The 17,808-nt window shown below is 30.3% G+C and overlaps 1 protein-coding gene across 1 annotated transcript in view; it reads left to right on the top strand.

Moving 5' to 3' along the window:
• Window positions 1–7,130: 7,130 nt before the first annotated feature.
• Window positions 7,131–17,808, top strand: part of LOC138337649 (uncharacterized) — a 33,648-nt gene continuing 22,970 nt past the window's right edge. The window contains exons 1-2 of the mRNA XM_069287791.1: window positions 7,131–7,366; window positions 13,654–13,720. Of these exons, the coding sequence (XP_069143892.1) occupies window positions 7,143–7,366; window positions 13,654–13,720 (291 nt within the window). The 5' untranslated portion in view covers window positions 7,131–7,142. The remainder of the gene's footprint in view (window positions 7,367–13,653; window positions 13,721–17,808) is intronic.

The raw sequence follows: 17,808 nt of genomic DNA, 5'->3' as shown, positions 1-17,808 counted from the left end.
ATGAATATGCTTAACTTAGACATAATCTAAACAAAACATACAATTCAAGCTTCATAAAGCATGTCAATCATGAACATCATCACTATCAACTTATTTCACATATTAAGCCTTCAAGACTGTACGCGTATTACACATATAATTACATAATCATATGCTTCATATAAACACCTCCACAAAAAGTGGACCATACCACTCTAGAGTCATTTCAATGAAAACTACACAAGATAGAACAACTTACTCTTCATCCAAGATCTCACCACTTTTTATCAATATTTCACCAAAACATCATACACATACATACATAGGCAATAGCTAATCCATAATACAACATCAAACACTCAACCTTAACAATATCTAGCTAAAAGTAACAAACCCACTTCATAAGCCAAAAGTTTATAATAATTATAATCATGGTTTCATTGATGTTTTGACATTAAAATTATCAACTAACACTTATAACTACATATTTGAATCCTTAAAACATTTTCATGAAAAGACCCATGCATATAGTCAAGAATAGAAGAAGTTAGAGTTTTAAAACCCTTTTTCAAATAACTTTGAAGTGACTTCTTGAATGAAATAAAGTTCAAAGATGAACTACCATACCTCAATCAGAACAAACCCACGAAATCTTGTTGAAGAAAACGTGTAAAACCTTCATGCCAAGCCCTTCCTTGAGTTCTAGCATGAATGGAGTCTTGAGAGTTCTTTTCTTGAGGGAGGGGTTTTGAATATTTGAAAATGAAGTCTTGTATAGGTATATGGTTTTTAACCTAATTAAAATAACGTAAAAACCCCAAAATAATCATCCATTGTTCGCAAAATACTTGGGTGAATTTACTAAACACCCCAAGCCTTGGCCGATTCAGTAGATTGTTTCACAGGTGACCATCGACAAGCCCTAGCAACGAGGCGTCATCTGATTGATGGTCCATGATGCTAGTACTTTGTTTGGTTCAGAGACTTGTATTGTGGGGAAAATATCCCCACCACAAAGTATGGACCTACGACCAGCACAACGGGGCGTTGTTCCATGTACGGTCCATAGATTAGGGGGAGTCCATTGCCCAGTTTTGGCAACTTGGTTGCAAAGTCTTGGTTCCTAGTCTAGAACCCCTTGTGGGTACTAGGGGGATTCCTACCCGGAAGCTAAACCCTTATACTTTGTCATCTAGGTCTTAGGAACTTCTACCATTAATTTCAACAAAAACGAACACGTATAACTAGCAAAAGCATACTAAGACACACAAGCACTTACAAGGCACATCTTTCGAACGTCATGGACGTTCTCGGTCGTCCGACCTCCAAACTTAAATAAATTATAGACTGACTCAAAACATCATTACTAATCAGTTTAACGCATAATTAAATTATTCGAAACCTTTATGGAGAGGTTTTTCTCAAGAGAATCGAGGGAGGCAAAGGCTAAGAAATATATGAACCTTACCCAAGGAACTATGAATGTCTAAGACTATGGGCTCATGTTTATCCTACTCTCCAATTATTCTTCTCATAGGATTTGATTCCATAGCTCATATGAATAAGTTTATGTATGTAGTGTTAGACTTGGTGAAGACGGTATGTAGGAATTCTATGTTGCTTGAAAATATGAGAACCTATAGGCTCATGACTCACGCTCAGCAGGTTGATGTTGATAATCTTAGGGAACATGCTAAGGGGAACAAGAAGGCTAGATCAAGGAACTATGAATATTCTCATAAAAATTGGGTGGTAGAAATTACTCATAAAATCAGCATAATTTTTCATCCATATCCCCTTCATCATCTAGTGTTTAATCCTCCAAGAACACCTATGATAAAAAAGGTAGGGCATCAGGTTCTAAGTCTGAAGGATATGTGTTTAGGTACGAAAACATACCCCCAGTTGACCTATGTATGGTAAGAACCATCCGGGTGAGTGCCTTGCACAAAAAGAAAGATGATTTTTATGAGGTTAGTCTGGTAACATGTTGAGGGATTTCTCTACTAGACAGGGTCATGGAAGTAGTAATGGTAAAGCTTAGTCTACAAAATCAGCAACACCATTACGTAACTTGGCTTAACATGATAACTCTTCTTTTACAGGTGGCGGACAGTGCCAGAATATCTTGTATGCTCTTTAGGATTCCTACGATTATTAAGGTTCTCCTACTCTCTCTAACTCATTTTATAATAGTGAAGTTCTATGTCAATCTACAAACCTCTCAAAACCTTTCTCGCTCTCTACTCTACACTACAAGAAAATGCACATACGACAACAATAATTTGGTGACATTTCAAACAAATGTCGGAAAATTAAGAACTTTACGATATTTAAGAACAAAATGTCATAAAACAATGACATTTGATGTCAAATATCGTAAAAATAATGGCATTTGTTATCAAATATCGTAAAAAATAATGAAATATGGTCCAAAATGTCACTATGATAATGACATTTATTGCAAAATGTCATTGTTTTAGCGACATTTAGTAAAAATGTCATATAAATGATGACGTTTGTTACAAATTTTTAAATATAATAATAACATTTTGTTGCAATATGTAATTGTTTTAGCGCCATTTTGCGAAAAATTCAGATAAATAATGACATTTGATACAAATGTCGGATATAATATGACATTTATTACCAAACTTAATTGGTTTTGGTAACATTTACAAAAAAATCGCTTCAACAGTGACAATTGGCATAGATGTCGAATATGTTATGACATTTATTGCAAAATGTCACTGATTTTAGTGACATTCAGAAAAAATGTCATCAAAATAGTGACATTTGTTGCCAAATGTCATTGAATTTAGATACTTTTAACAAAACCGTTCCAAAAATAGCGACTTTTAATACAAATGTCAAATAAATTATGACATTTTTTTTGCAAAGTATCGTTGATTCGATCGACATATAGTGAAAATGCTGCTAAAATATTGAAATATTTATACAAATATCGAATATATTATGTGACATGTTGAAAAATGCCAATGATGTCTATGGCATATGATTAAAATTAATGTTAAAATCCAGGGCGGACCCTCGTGTGTTTGTGAACCCCCTTTGCAAAATATTACATGGTATAAATGAGGTAAATTTATTTATTTCTATAGATATATATTTTGAACGCTCTCAATAACAAAGAGAATCTAATGGCACATTGGTAAGTCCCCTTGAAATTAGGTTGTACGTTAATTATTCGTATCTTTGTGTAAGCATTTTATCTTTCTTTTTTTTGTTCAGTTTTTTTATTTTTTTAATTTCATTTTTCGGTTCTGTTCTTCAAGATCCTTGTTTACTTTTAAAAAGATAATAAGTCTCGCTTTAAATCCAAAAGAATTCAAGGTTTCCATTTTTAAAGGCTTTTACACATTTATACTTTTATTTTTCTAACCCCCTAAACAAAAATCCTAGGTCCGTCACTAATTAAACATATTATTAGTTAGTAATTATGGACGTTTACACCTAATTTTAATATTTTACTTATTTGCTTAAAAATTATTTATCAATCTATATGGATAAAGATTGACAAAATTTAACCCCCTCCCCCCCCCCCCCCAGATTATATGATTTGAACAAAATTTACTTTATCATAAAAATATCTAATTTTTACCCTCGATATTGTTAAAATGACACAAGTTTAATTTTTATGAGCAAATGTAACTTGATTTGATGACAATATTCATTGTGGAAGAAGAAATAACATTTTGTTGTTATTCTAGAGAAGTTGAAATATCCCGAAACATCGACATATTTGTCAATTGAACCTCACCTACATAAATGACTCATTGGTCAAGGTTCCTATTTGTCTTTTTCTTCTCACTTTTATGACAATTTTTTAATCTTTTTTTAGTGTAAAAAAGAATGTCACAATTACCACCCTAAAAAAATCGATTGTTTTTACTTTTGTTACTCCCATAATTTTTTATAATCATAACTCCTAAATCATATTAAAGTTAATGTTTATGGTATCATTTAAAATTCAATATTATGTCCTATAAATAGAGACAATAGAAAATATTGTTACAAAAGAAATGATCAATTTTTAGGGGTCGTTTGTTTTGAATACTAGTTATGTTGAGATAAGTTATATTGGGATAAGTTATGCTGGAATTAGTTTTTATTACTTGTTTGGTTTGTTAAATTCAAATCATTATTCTTTGTATAATTTTTTGAAATAAGTTGTTTGTTTACAAAAATACCTTCACCTTATGTAGTTTTTTTTTATTACATTTTCTTTGCAAGCATTAGTTATTTATTCCTAAAAATAAAATTTCCATCTTATTGATCTTAAATATTTTTATATGTGAATTTCCAAGATTGTGTCGTATGTTTTAAAAATTAAACTTTAATCATATTTAACTTAAAAATTAAACTATCATCGTATTTAATTTTAAAATAAAATGTTCTTCTTATTAAGCTTAAAATAAGGTTTTCATCTTATTTCTCTTAAAAATAAAACTTTCATCTTATTTAGTCTAAAGTAAAATTTTCATCTTATTTAGCTTCAAAATTAAGTTAAGTTTATTAAAGTAAAAGAAAGTTTATTATAAAATTTATCTACATTTTATTTATAGATAAAATATAATTTTCAATGAGTAATAAACTACATATTGAAAAATATGTAATTTATTAGTGGAGTGAAAATTTTAAGAGAAATCAAAATACAAATAAATATAATAATAAATAAATAAATTCAACTTATAATATATTCACAAATAAAAATTTTAATTGTAAAATGTAAATTTTTAATAGAAAAATATGGTTATCATAAAAACAACGAATAATTAGAGTTGTGAATGTTATTATAAATGTTGTTAATAATTTTGTTAATTTGTTTGAACGTAAAAGTGGTGTATTAAAGAGAGCTTAAGGGTAATTTTGTTCATTTACCCATCTAATCCTAAGATAACATATCATTGGATTACTATACCTCCCCTAGTGGGGGATAATTTATCCATGGACTAATTGTTAATCAAGGGATAAATTATCCCATCTTTGCAACTAAACACTGAATTAAGGGGTCGTTTGGTTAGCCGCATTACAGTATTGAAAAAACATTGAATCATAACCAAAAAATTACCGACCTCAAATGGAGTTCGGTAATTTCTGACCTCCGGAGGTCGGTATTGTTAAAAACAATAATATTAAAAAACCTCTATAAAATCGACTAATGTAGTCGATTTTTATGAAAAATAAAGTGGAAAAAACAAATTTTGATCTCTGGAGGTTGGAATTTTTCTCGAAAAAATGAATTACAATAAAAATTGACCTCTTGATGCCGGTATTAAATAAATAAATAATATTTTATTTTTTTCTCAATTAAATATAAAAAACAAAATTTAGAAATATTTTAATTTAATTTTATTTAAATCGACTTTGGTAGGAAGATTTTGTGTAAAATAAAAAACAAAAATAATTATAATACCAACTTCTGAGAGTCGGTAAAATCAAATAGTATGTAATTAAATTAATTTTCATTAAAATATTTATGTAATGACTTCCAGAAAATTAATAAACTCATATTTTTAATTAACTTTAAATAAATTGTCCTCCAGGTGATGGTTTTATATAAGTTAAAAAATAACTTAATATAAAATACCGACCTAATGAGGAATTTATTTTTATTTCATCTAATTACTTTTAATAAAAGCGACATTCCGATGTTGATTTGTTTTAAATGTTCATGTTAATCATAATTTTTCTAGAATAATACTAAATTTTTATTTTTCACCTACCATTAGTTGTTTTTAAAAAAATGTAACAATTTTGTACACTTTTATAAATGAAATGTTAGATCAATAATCCATATTTAGAGTATAAAACTACGTTGATATGAAAATCGACTATAACAAGTCGGTTTTTATGCAAAATAAATCGAGAAGACCAAATTGACATCAAGAGGTCGGTATTTTCCCGAAAAATGAATAACATATAAACCAACCTCTTGATGTCGGTATTAAATAAATAAATAAATAAATAAATAAAATATTTTATTTTCTAATTAAATATGAAAAAATAGAGAAATATTTTTGATTTGATTTTATTTAAATCCTCTTCCATAGGACGGTTCTCTATAAAATAAAAAATAATAAAATTATAGTAACGACTTCTGCAAGACGCTAAAATTAAATAATATGTAATTATATTGATTTTCATTGAAATATTTTTATAGTGACTTCCAAAAAAGTTAATAAATTAATATATCAATTAACTTTAAGTACATCATCCTCCAAATGACAGTTTTATATAAGTTAAAAAATAAATATAATTATATTTATATTTATATTTGTAGATTAATGTACAAATTCTACCAGTCCGTCGTCAAATCATGAACTTAATATCTCAAGTCACGATGTAAAAGTGAATAGCTAAAATATAATCAATTTGAGTATGAAATGCGATATAATACGAGTAGTAATGTCATGATAACAATTAATTAAGTTTTATATTTACAATTATTTGTATATTGTTCGAATGTATAACCTTAAATGCAGTAAATCGTTTTATGAAATAGATAGTAGAACAACATAAACTATTATACAAAGCAAGTTCTATCAAGATTATTACATAGTGATCATATTGTCGGCAATGACATGTGTAAAGGATATTAATTGGACAATGAAATACGTTGATGAATTATTAGTGGTTCAAATATGATATACATTATCAATTAAAGCAATATCAATGATCTATTCAAGGAGATTTAATAATAAATTTGATATTGATAAACTTCTATTGATCGATAAAATTAAATTTACACAATAAGGAGGCATAGAAATTTTAAAATTAAATTTATACAATTAGAAGGTATATAATTTAATTTCATACAATTATGAGTTATATAGTTTAAATTTATAAAATTGAATCAATCTATAAAATTGAACTTATCAAAATAAGACTTTTGTTAACATGTAGATAAATTAGTTATATATAATTTTAATTAATAAAATATTAAATTTTGAACGATATATTTAAATTATTATATTATTAAATAATATTGACTTCACAATATAGATATTTATTCAAAATACATAATTATTTTAAGAAATACGAACATCTCTTGATCAGTAAATTAACAATTCTTTTTTTAAAAAAGAATGATAATGTTAAAACCCTAAGTCCTAAGTCATCTGCTTCAGTCCTAAACATCTATGCTCCTCTCTCATGCCCACCCATTCCTAAACATCTCTGACTCCTCTCCAACGCCCACCCATCCCCAGCCCACCCCTGACCGGTGTTGCAGCCTCGACCACCAGCAGCAGGTTGTGCCACCATCCCCTATCACCACACTCCCTAGATCAGTAGCAGCAGGAGGTCGCATCAATAGCAACACGTGGATGGCAGGAGTAGAAGCAAACTCCGAGCTCTATTTTCGGTAAGGTTTACTCCATTTTCCCACTGTTTTTAGTTCAAAAAATCTGGAAATTTAATTTCTTATTCCATAGTAATTTTGTTCCAGGTACTAATTTTTCTATTTTCCCACTAATTCTTACTCCGTTTCTAGTGATCTTTCCCGATATTATTTGAGCGGATCCAAAGAGGTAAATTTAGCAGTAAGATATACCCATCCATGTTTGAAAATTGTGATTGAACACTCCGATTATGTGATTTTTTTTGCAGTCAGATCATTCGGAGAAATTCCAAATGTATTTCAGGGTTTATGTAAAAGGAACCCACTTAGATCAATGAAACCTATAGATTTAAAATGTAATGAACATAAGTTATTTCAATTTCCTTTAGTTTATCAAACTTCCATTAAGGATATATGGTAAGGATCGTTGTAATTCTTCATACATTATTTGAAGAAAACCAAGTGTTCTTCGGCCTTTCCTGATTCACATTTGTGTTTGATCAATTTCAACATTAATTGTCCTTTCCTGTTGAAATCATTTCTCTCTTACATTGGGATTACATTGAACCCATTGATAATAATGTGTTATTTCTTTAAACAAGAGGTATGATAAATAGAGTTTAGGAACAAGCATTGGGATTCATAAAGTCCATCAATTATTTGTACTAATGGATCTCATGGGCTTAAACATGTCTAGAAAATAATAGTTTTATCAACATTTGGTTGAAAATCTCATTCCTTGTCTTGAAATTTTTAGTTATACTTGGGAAATATATGGAGACATTAGACAGGAACATAAGTTATTTTAGTTTCTTAATAGTTCAGTTGGTTGACTATCTGAACTTTCGCTTGGTGAAGATTCAATTCCCAAACTTATTTCCCCTTCCACTACTCCCAATTTTTTTTAAAAAGAAAAGAAAGTTGTTAGTGTATATATCTGGATAGAGAAAAATATAAGGGGAAAATATTATTGTTGTGTGATGTAGATTTCCTTGAAATTTCTATAGCAAACTTGTGCATTGACCTGAGGATGGCAAACATTATTGTTTTTGTGCTAGACAACCGAGGAAGATCAACATCTAAAAATGTTGATACAAGATTATATTGCTTTTTTCATCAAAGTACCAGATAATTTTTAATGATTCAACATTTCTAAAGTACAAGTACAACTTTTTTCTATAAGTGTGTGTGTCCATCTTGTATTGATACTTAGCTTTAATTTTGTGATAGCTTATTTATGTCCATTTAGTGTTTGTTTTGGATAAGTAGCAACATTAGTTGATCCTATAAATGACTGAATTGATTTCACTGGAAGATCAATTTGTGTCCATCTAACGTTCATATTAAGCTTCAATTTAGGAATAATTTGTTTCTTAAGGATAAGTACCAATGCTAGTTGATCATGTCAAATTGATTTTCTTGCAAGATCAATTTGTGTCCAAACAGTGTTGACACTTATCTTTAAATTTGTAAATAATATATTTGTTATTCATAAGTATCAACACTAGTTGATCCTATTGATGACAAAATTGATTTTCTTGCAAGATCGATTTGTGTCCATCTAGCGTTGGCACCAAGATTTAATTTAGGAATAATGTGTTTGTTAAGCATAAGTATCAACTTTATTTAATCCAATTGATGAGAAAATTGATTTTATTGCAAGACTGATTTGTGTCTATATTGTGTTTACACTTAGCGTTAAATTTAGAAATCATATATTTGTTAAGCATAAGTTTCAAGATTTCGGTTGAGACAAGAAATAAAAGACAACTTAAGGGTACTTTAGTAATTACTCTATGTTAATTAATTCAATTATCCATATTATTAATTAAATTAAAGGGGTAATGCAAGAAACGTCCTAGTACTTAACATACGAGGTCTTAAAGGGTTGATTATGGTTCCAATGACTTAGAGGTACTTTAGTATTTACCCTAGGTCCCTAAATTAATTAAATTGAGGATTTAATTAATAAATATAATGTCAAAATATTGACCTAAACCATAGTCAACACCAAAATTTCAGATTTTAGGTCAAGTCAATATTATGCTATGCTTAGTCAACTTATGAGGGTTTTTTAGTAATTAGTTAATTAATTTATTTATTTAATTTATTAAACCATAAGTTGAATAAGTCAACGTAGTTTCTAAACCTACAAACCACGTTTAAACTCAAACAAATACACGACTAAAACCAGAAAATAAGTGTGACAAAAATAGTGAACAAAACGCAAGAAAAAAAATAGTAAATTTCTTAGACGATTTTCAAGGTTTCTTCAGGGTTCGTTCAAGGTGGTATTCGTAGATTAAGTTCTACTTAAAGTATGGTTTTCTCTCCTGGAATTCTTTCTCCAAGAGTATTTTCCTTCGAACGATTCACAAGATCTTTCAAACTAGGGTTGTTCCCGTCGCTCTCGTCAAACTTCCTTTCGCTAGTATCCTTTTCAATTTCAATGTTGAATAAGTTAGAGAACATGTTATTGGTATGTGGTGTTGGCTGTTCTTAATATGATTTTTCTTGAATGATGAGTATCGAATAAACTTATGAACTTGTAATTGCATAAAGTTAATCTTATCATGATAATTAAGGATTGATAATAAGGTAAGTTAAGTCTGTGATTTGTTAAGTGAATATGTGTCTTTGGCTGAATGTTGACTCGATGTAGTTGTGATGTTATGGAGATGTTAAATTTATCAAATGTTAATATAATGTTATCCAATATGTTCTTAAGACGTTACACTAAAATTTATAAACTAAGAATTGCCTCAAAGACATCTATGAAATCATATCTTGAATAAATTGGCTATCTGGTTTCAATAAAGTTGGCTAACTCTTTTTGGTCAAAATGAATATATGATAATAGATAGGAACTTATTTAAATGATTAAAAGATTGTCTGAGGGTTCGTACATATGACAATTTAAATATTAACATACGTAAAAAATTATCTTATTCCAAAAAGAATGAATTTGCTAGTCTAACATCCCAAATCTTGAGCCAATTCTAATCATATGACAATTCTTGTGTAGTAAGAGTATCAAATATATATTAAGAACTTCTAAAGTAATATCACTAAATCCATAACAAAAGGCATGACATTCATTAGGACAACTCCCAACATGCTCCACAAGAATGAACGATGAATACATGAAACTCATTGAATGAAGTGCTTATTGTCAATAAACGGTGATATGGAGCTACTACACTAAAGTAAGTAAGTGACGTTAGTTATAACATAATTGAAGGGGTATACAAGTGACCAGAATGTGGTATTAAAGTAAGTGAGGCAATTCTTACTTACACCAAAGATAATTTGTTAAAAGAATACTCACGAATCAAGGTTTTAGAATGTGTGAAACTAGTCTCATTAACAACTAAGGATGATATGTAAGGACAATTCACCTTCATCAATGTAAATTAAAGATGATATGAAAGAACAATTCACATTTCATCAATGTAAAGTAAGGATGACAAGTCATCAATAAGGTAAGTAGATCTCAACCTAGAAGCATGCCTCCATAATGCTTGAGTCAACACTAAAAGATGATGAAATAAACGTTCACGTAAAAAGGGATAAGTAACTAAGATGTATGTAATGAAATTATGAAACCCTAGAAGGGTTAAGTAAGAGTGTGAAATACACTAACTGGTCAAGTGCATTGGCATATGATGAAATAAATATTCACGTAAAAGGGATGAGTAATTATTAAAAGCAAATGTGCTAATGATAATGAATGTGGTGACAATATGATAAGAGGCTCATGTGAAAGATGAGATCAATCTCAAATGATCTTAAGTAAATAAACATACTCAGTTATGAGAGTGTAAAGCTAATGAAGAGACCAATCTCTATGTACACTCTGATGAAAGTATTGAGACTGGTATATACTCAATTCTAATGATTGGATGAGAAATAATCTGTTGAGATATTATATCCTCATACTAGAATTCAGCTTTCATGACGTATGAGTTGAATCAAATGAAACTTTATACTGAGCACCAATACGCTAGCTATGAGCGGTGATGCCTTCTTTCGGGAAAGGTAGAGGTTCACCTAACTCTCATGAGATGATATTGTCAGGCATGCCGGGCATGGGACTCCTTATATCTCCTAGTCTTTTAACCTATATTGCCAATATATGGATCTACCAGGGTTCGACTCCCTATATGCGCTAGCATGTTCGGGTCACTTTGGCCGGTGATTCTACCTCTTCTTGGTGTGGGGAAGACATTGGATTTCATGATTCTCACATGATCTATGTCATTAAGGTTAAAGTTCCCAAAGAAAGGATTAGCCAAGCCTCAAAGTATGAAAGATAATTAAATGAACGATACCGAATGCGTTTGTGTAAGACAATCACGAGGTGAAATCAGATTCAAGTAATGACATTAGGTCATTCTTTGTCATTGCACTTCATGATCACGATGAGCGTCTTAAACTTCATCCTAGGTATAGTTGGTTTTTACATAAACATACGAATGAATGAAATGAATAATGTGATGTACGAATGAATGAATGAAGCAAACTCTGTGTTTGTTAAAGAAGGCCCTCGGGTTGAGGTCTCATAAGTTGGGCCCTCACTTGAGATGTCTTTATGCTACATTAACGATTCCAAAGTCTCGTGTATATGAGATGTATAGTATATTAAATATGAAAGTAATTAAATCAATGGCATGATCAATAGAGATTGTTTATGGAAGGTAATGAAATTTTACTGTAAAAGAATGACTCACTATAAGGTAGGGAAATCATTCCTTAGTCCTTGAATTACTTACATCAATTCATTGTGGGTATGGGAATACAATGAATCATTGCACTTGTAAGTAAAACATACGACCAAAATAATTATTGAACTACACAACAACAAAAAGAAAAAAACTAAAAAATAATCTAAGTGTACAAAGAGGAGCTTTCGGCCTAACAGGATCAAAAATCTCAAATTTTCACTCGAGTTATTCTAAAATTATGTTAATGATAATAATAATTTGTAATCATATAGAAAATGAGTTGTGTGCTTTGAATGCATTAAAATACATCATATTCATAACACAATTCATATCTAACGATTTAGAAAAGTCTAGTCACTAGGCTTTCAAGAAATAGCATGTTGTTTAGGAAGAACTTTCTTTGATCATGCATAGACTTATCTGTATGTGTGCATACACCCATACTTAGTACAAGTGGTGTAATAAACCCTACTATTTACTATTTTATGGATGCATGTTAAGGGACAAATTGACGACTCTTGCAATGGTTTGGACATCAGCGTTTCTCCATACCATTTGATAGGTACTCTTGATTTCAAGGATGCTTCAATTTTACTCTAGCCTTTGTTTTAGGCAAAGCTAGTGGATGTTTTCCCTAGCATTTCTTTCGTACTTTCATTTCAAATCTTTTGTAGTAAGGTCATTTTGGCAAACGTATTTACGATATATTCTTATTCTTTTTTAAATTGATTCTTATGATAGATGGTTGTTACATTTATGTTGAGCTTATTATATGATGAATTCATGAAATAACTATATGAAGTCTATGTATACTTATATGTTTAAAAGTTTTATATTTTCCATAAAAATTAACCATATGAATGTGATGTATGTAAAATGAGGCTTGTCTGCGACCTCTGAGAGGTCAACAAGGCCAGTTGTGATTCGGATTCAAGAATCCGGGTTGTGACACTTGAATTACACATGCTAGTCAGATATATATGTCATTCATTTACACATGCCTTAATCATAAATGCGTCATAATCATACTAATTGTTGTACTCTCTATTTGCATGTTTAGTTTTGAGCTATCAAGTATTACAGAAACTCTATCATTGTATGTTAACAACTTAGTTAATTAGGAGTAGCATAATACCAACTTGGACTAGTGTTAAGCATAAGCAAATAGTCCTAGAACTAATAGTCATGTAGGTTGTAAGTCCTCTCTGCGGGTATCATTTTAGTGACACCGCCAATATGCCTCTATACATTTGGCGGCTTGTATTGGGTCCTCTTGATAGGTAGTATACATCACACTCCATATTTACCTTACATGGTTTTATTGTTAGTTAATTGTAGCTCCCACAGTTTATTCACACTCTATTGCATTGACCATGCTTATAGAGCAATCATTATTCACTCAACATTTTTTAAATGTGGTCCTTACATCCAGTTAGATCAATATTCAATAGCTATATCATGTTCAAATTATATAATTGCTTATTTGTATTTTTCAGTTAAATGTTATTTCAATTGTAATTTATGTTGCATGCTCAATACATTTCAAGTATTGATGTATACTTTGTGCTACTTCTTCTTGTGATGTAGGTTCAGGTTCTCATCATCCAAATCACGCTTAGATCGGTTCTCAATCTCTACTTCAGCAGAATCAGAGGTGAGTCCTCATTCTCCAAGGACAATAGTTATGAGTTTCTTTCAAGTATTTTTAGTTCTTTAGTTTCATTTTTACTGGCCTTAGCTGGGGCTTTCTAATCATATCTTGTCAGTTAGAGGCTATTTTTAGACATGGATAAATTAATCTTACTATTGAGTTAAGATGTTCCTTGTATTGAACTCATCTGTTTTCACATATCCCCGTTATAGGATATCAATATTCCCTATATTTTTGGTGATTATAGCTTCTGCACAATTTCTATCATTCAGATTATGTTTAGTATGTTCATGATAATTCTAGAAGGATTAGCTTGGGATCACTTATGTTCCTAGGTTTAGTGTCCACGTCTAGGGGGTAGCCTTAGGGCGTTACATTTCCAGTACTCAACAAAGAAAAAGAAAGTGTTGAATCAGTATACCACCACAGAGTACATGTAGGATCCCGCGACTATCCCAAAGTAAAACATATATAAGTCATTACAACACAATAAACATGCATACATCGAGCATATAAAATATCAATTATCTCTTAAGAATCCCGTACAACTTCACACTCTCAAAGATATACATATATGCTATGTCATTTATCCTTTCACAACACTCATACCCAAGTTGTTAGTATACTGGTACATGGTACCTGATCCAAGTTATTGTACCGGATGTTAAACTTAATCCATATGTGCATCAGAACGTGAAACCTGATCCAAGTTAGTGTGTCAGAACATAACACTAAAAATGCACATTTAATATGTGTATGGGTGACTTTTATCATCATTTTCTTATAATTAGTCAGCTATATTTATTAGGGTATTAAATAATTAAAAAGAAAGAAAAAGAGAATGGAGAAATTACCTGGGTGGCCGATTACAGAGAGGGTCAATGAGATCCACAGGTACGTGATAGATATATAATCTCATTATTTAGCAATTAATAGTGATTTATTAACATGTCCAAAATCAATGATTATCCAATCATCCTAGATAATGATTACTACATCATTAAGGTGGTATGCTTAATGGAAAAATTGAAAGGTTAATATGTAGTTTAATTTTCTCATTATTTAAGTAATTTTATGTCTTATTTTAATGGAAGATCGTATTATATTTTTGTTGAAGTCATCATATCATTGGCAAGGAATTGGAAAATTTTTGGGTCGTGCTTATTTCATATCTTTTTTAACCTTCGAAGTCACTGTTCAACAATTCTAGTTTTCAATATAATATCGAATGAGGTTCAAAATTGTTTTGATGAACTAAATTTATATATTTATACTAGAACCTATGCATGGAAGTATTTGGATAACCTAACCTTAGGTTTGAATTTTTAGAAATTGAGTATAAAATTAGATGAATTTTTGGGTTAAGGTGAGGCATAAAATAGTGTGAGTGTCTATAGACTCGTTAACTTACACATTATGCATATTTAATTGATAGATGGAATAAGGCATTGAGGGAAGAAAACATATTGAAGAAGTAGCTTGCTTAATTTCGATTCTTCAATGGAGGTCGGTTATGATTTATTCTATTTGGCAGATAGACTCTCAATAATGATTGATATGCATTTTATGATATTATGAAGTCTTCTATTTACTTAATTGTGTTATTGTGTAGTTTGGTTGTGTGGTTTGTGATTATTCTAAAATTCAAAGACCGTGAAATTTATAATCTTGACCCTTTCTATCGAAGTGATGTCATAAATAAATAAGACTTGATGAATATTGTCAATGAATTCAAACGTCGTGATGATAAACGATAAATTAATGTTATTATTGGATTGGACTGTCACGTTCCGACACATTATTCTTGGATCGGAGTGTCACGTTCGAAACAGTATTATTGGATCCGATTGTCACGTTCCAACGTGGAAGCATTAAAGGAAAAAGATATTAAATTAACTTATTGTATTCAATCTCAAAGAATTCATTTTCCAAACGAGTCGTGAGTGGCACCCACACTTAACTTCATAGGTGGGTGAACCAACAAATTTAACCTTAACTCATATTTATTGTTCAATTTGCAGAATACAAATAAAAATGTGGATGCTGAATCTTATGTATGTATGTAACACAAATCTACTAAAGTATATTAACTATCGTGTCCCAAAGCCTAAAACTAATCATATCAAGGATATCTAATATCAAAACAATAATTCTAAGACTATCAAAAACATCGAAAAAAATGAAATAAACTAATTTGTGTCTGAAACCTAAGGACACCGGGTCATGACCGAGAAAACCCAACACAAGCTCGAAAGAACGGCTCACCATTGAACCTAAGATGCTGAGACTAGCTAGAGATGAGAGCGAGTCAAAGTTGTTGCTACACTCGCTGCACTCCATAAAAGAAAAACAAAGAAAAATAGAAGTAGAAACAGTACGGGGCAACATCTACTGAGTAAATATCATCGACCAACTCGAAATAGTAACTAATATGCAATGAATAATAACATAAAATCAGCTATAGGACTTAGTAGGTGATAATCAACAAACAACATAAACAAGTGACAACTAGCAAGTACGTAGTCAGTCACAATATCAAACACACACACGAGGACTCATGCCTCCACACCACGCTCGTTTGTGAAATGAGTTCTTTGAGATTGAGTACATTTAAGTTAATTTAATATATTTTTCCTTCATGTTACCTTGTCGGAACGTAACACTCTGATACAATTACGTTGTTCGGAACGTGTCAAGAATACAGTGTCGGAATGTGACACTTTGATCCAATAATTCTGTGTTGGAATGTAACACTCCAATTCAAGAACACTGTATTGGAACACTTCGATTCAAGAATATTGTGTCAGAACGTCACTCCGATCCAATAATACCAGTAATTTATCATTTATCATCACCACTTTTCAATTCATTAAAAATATTCATCAAGCCTTATTTATTTAAGGCATTACTTCGATAGAGACGGTTCAAGATTATAAATTTCACGATCTCGTGTTTTCAGACAAATCACAAACCACACAACCAAACTACACAATCACACTATTAAGTACATAGAAGACTTTATAATATCATGAAATGCATACCAATCACTATTGAGAGTCTATTTATCAAATAGAAAAAATTATAACCTACCTCCACCGAAGAATCGAAGTTAGGCAAGCTACTTCTTCAATACGTTTTCTTTCTTCAATTCCTCCAAACCTTTTCAATCTATCAAGTAAATGTGCATAATATGTAAGTTAACGAGTGTATAATTATTTCAATTATTCTATGTCTCACCTAAACCCAAAAATTCACCTAATTCTATAGTCAATTTCCAAAAATTCAAACATAGGGTTAGGTTATCAAAATACTCCCATACATAGGTTCTAATATAAATAAATAACTTTAGTCCATTAAAACAAATTTGAACCTCATTCTATATGACAAGTAAAAAATAGAATTAACGAACAGTGACTTTGAAGGTTAAAAAAATATAAAATAAGAACGACCCAAAATTTCTCACTTGATATTGACGACTTTACCGAAATGATAATACGATATTCCATTAAAATAAGACATAAAATTACTGACAAAATGATAAAATTAAACTACAGATTAAACTTCCAATTTTTCGATTAAGCATACCATCTTAATGATTTAATAATCATTATCTATGATTATTGGCAAGTCATTGATATTGGACCCATTAATAAATCACTATTAATTGCTAAATAATGAGATTATGTATGTGTACGTACCTGGAGCATTCGTCGACCCTCTCTAATCTGCCGCCCAGGTAATTTCTCCATTCTCTTTTTTTTCTGTTTGATTGTTTAAGACCCTAATAAATATAGCTGACTAATTATAAAAAGAATAATGATAAAAGTCATCACTACTAACTCTAATGTTATTTTCTTCAACCACAAATTAAAAAAATTATTAAAACTATCCCATTAATTTTATAATTATGGTTATGAATAGTTCAAAAATATCTATTTTGAATATATGAAAAAGTATTTTATGACATCAAAAGCTCCAATACTTCAAAACGGTCAAATGGGTTTTTACATTAGATATCAATTTACCCATCGTTCATCCTCGGACGATGAAAAGAAGGTAAGAGTAAGAAAGGGTAGTTGTATCAATGATTC

Source organism: Solanum lycopersicum, chromosome 8 (assembly GCF_036512215.1).
Source record: "Solanum lycopersicum chromosome 8, SLM_r2.1".
NCBI lineage: Eukaryota > Viridiplantae > Streptophyta > Magnoliopsida > Solanales > Solanaceae > Solanum > Solanum lycopersicum.
Note: the sequence above shows the minus strand (reverse complement) of the source record. Positions and strands in the feature narration are given on the sequence as shown.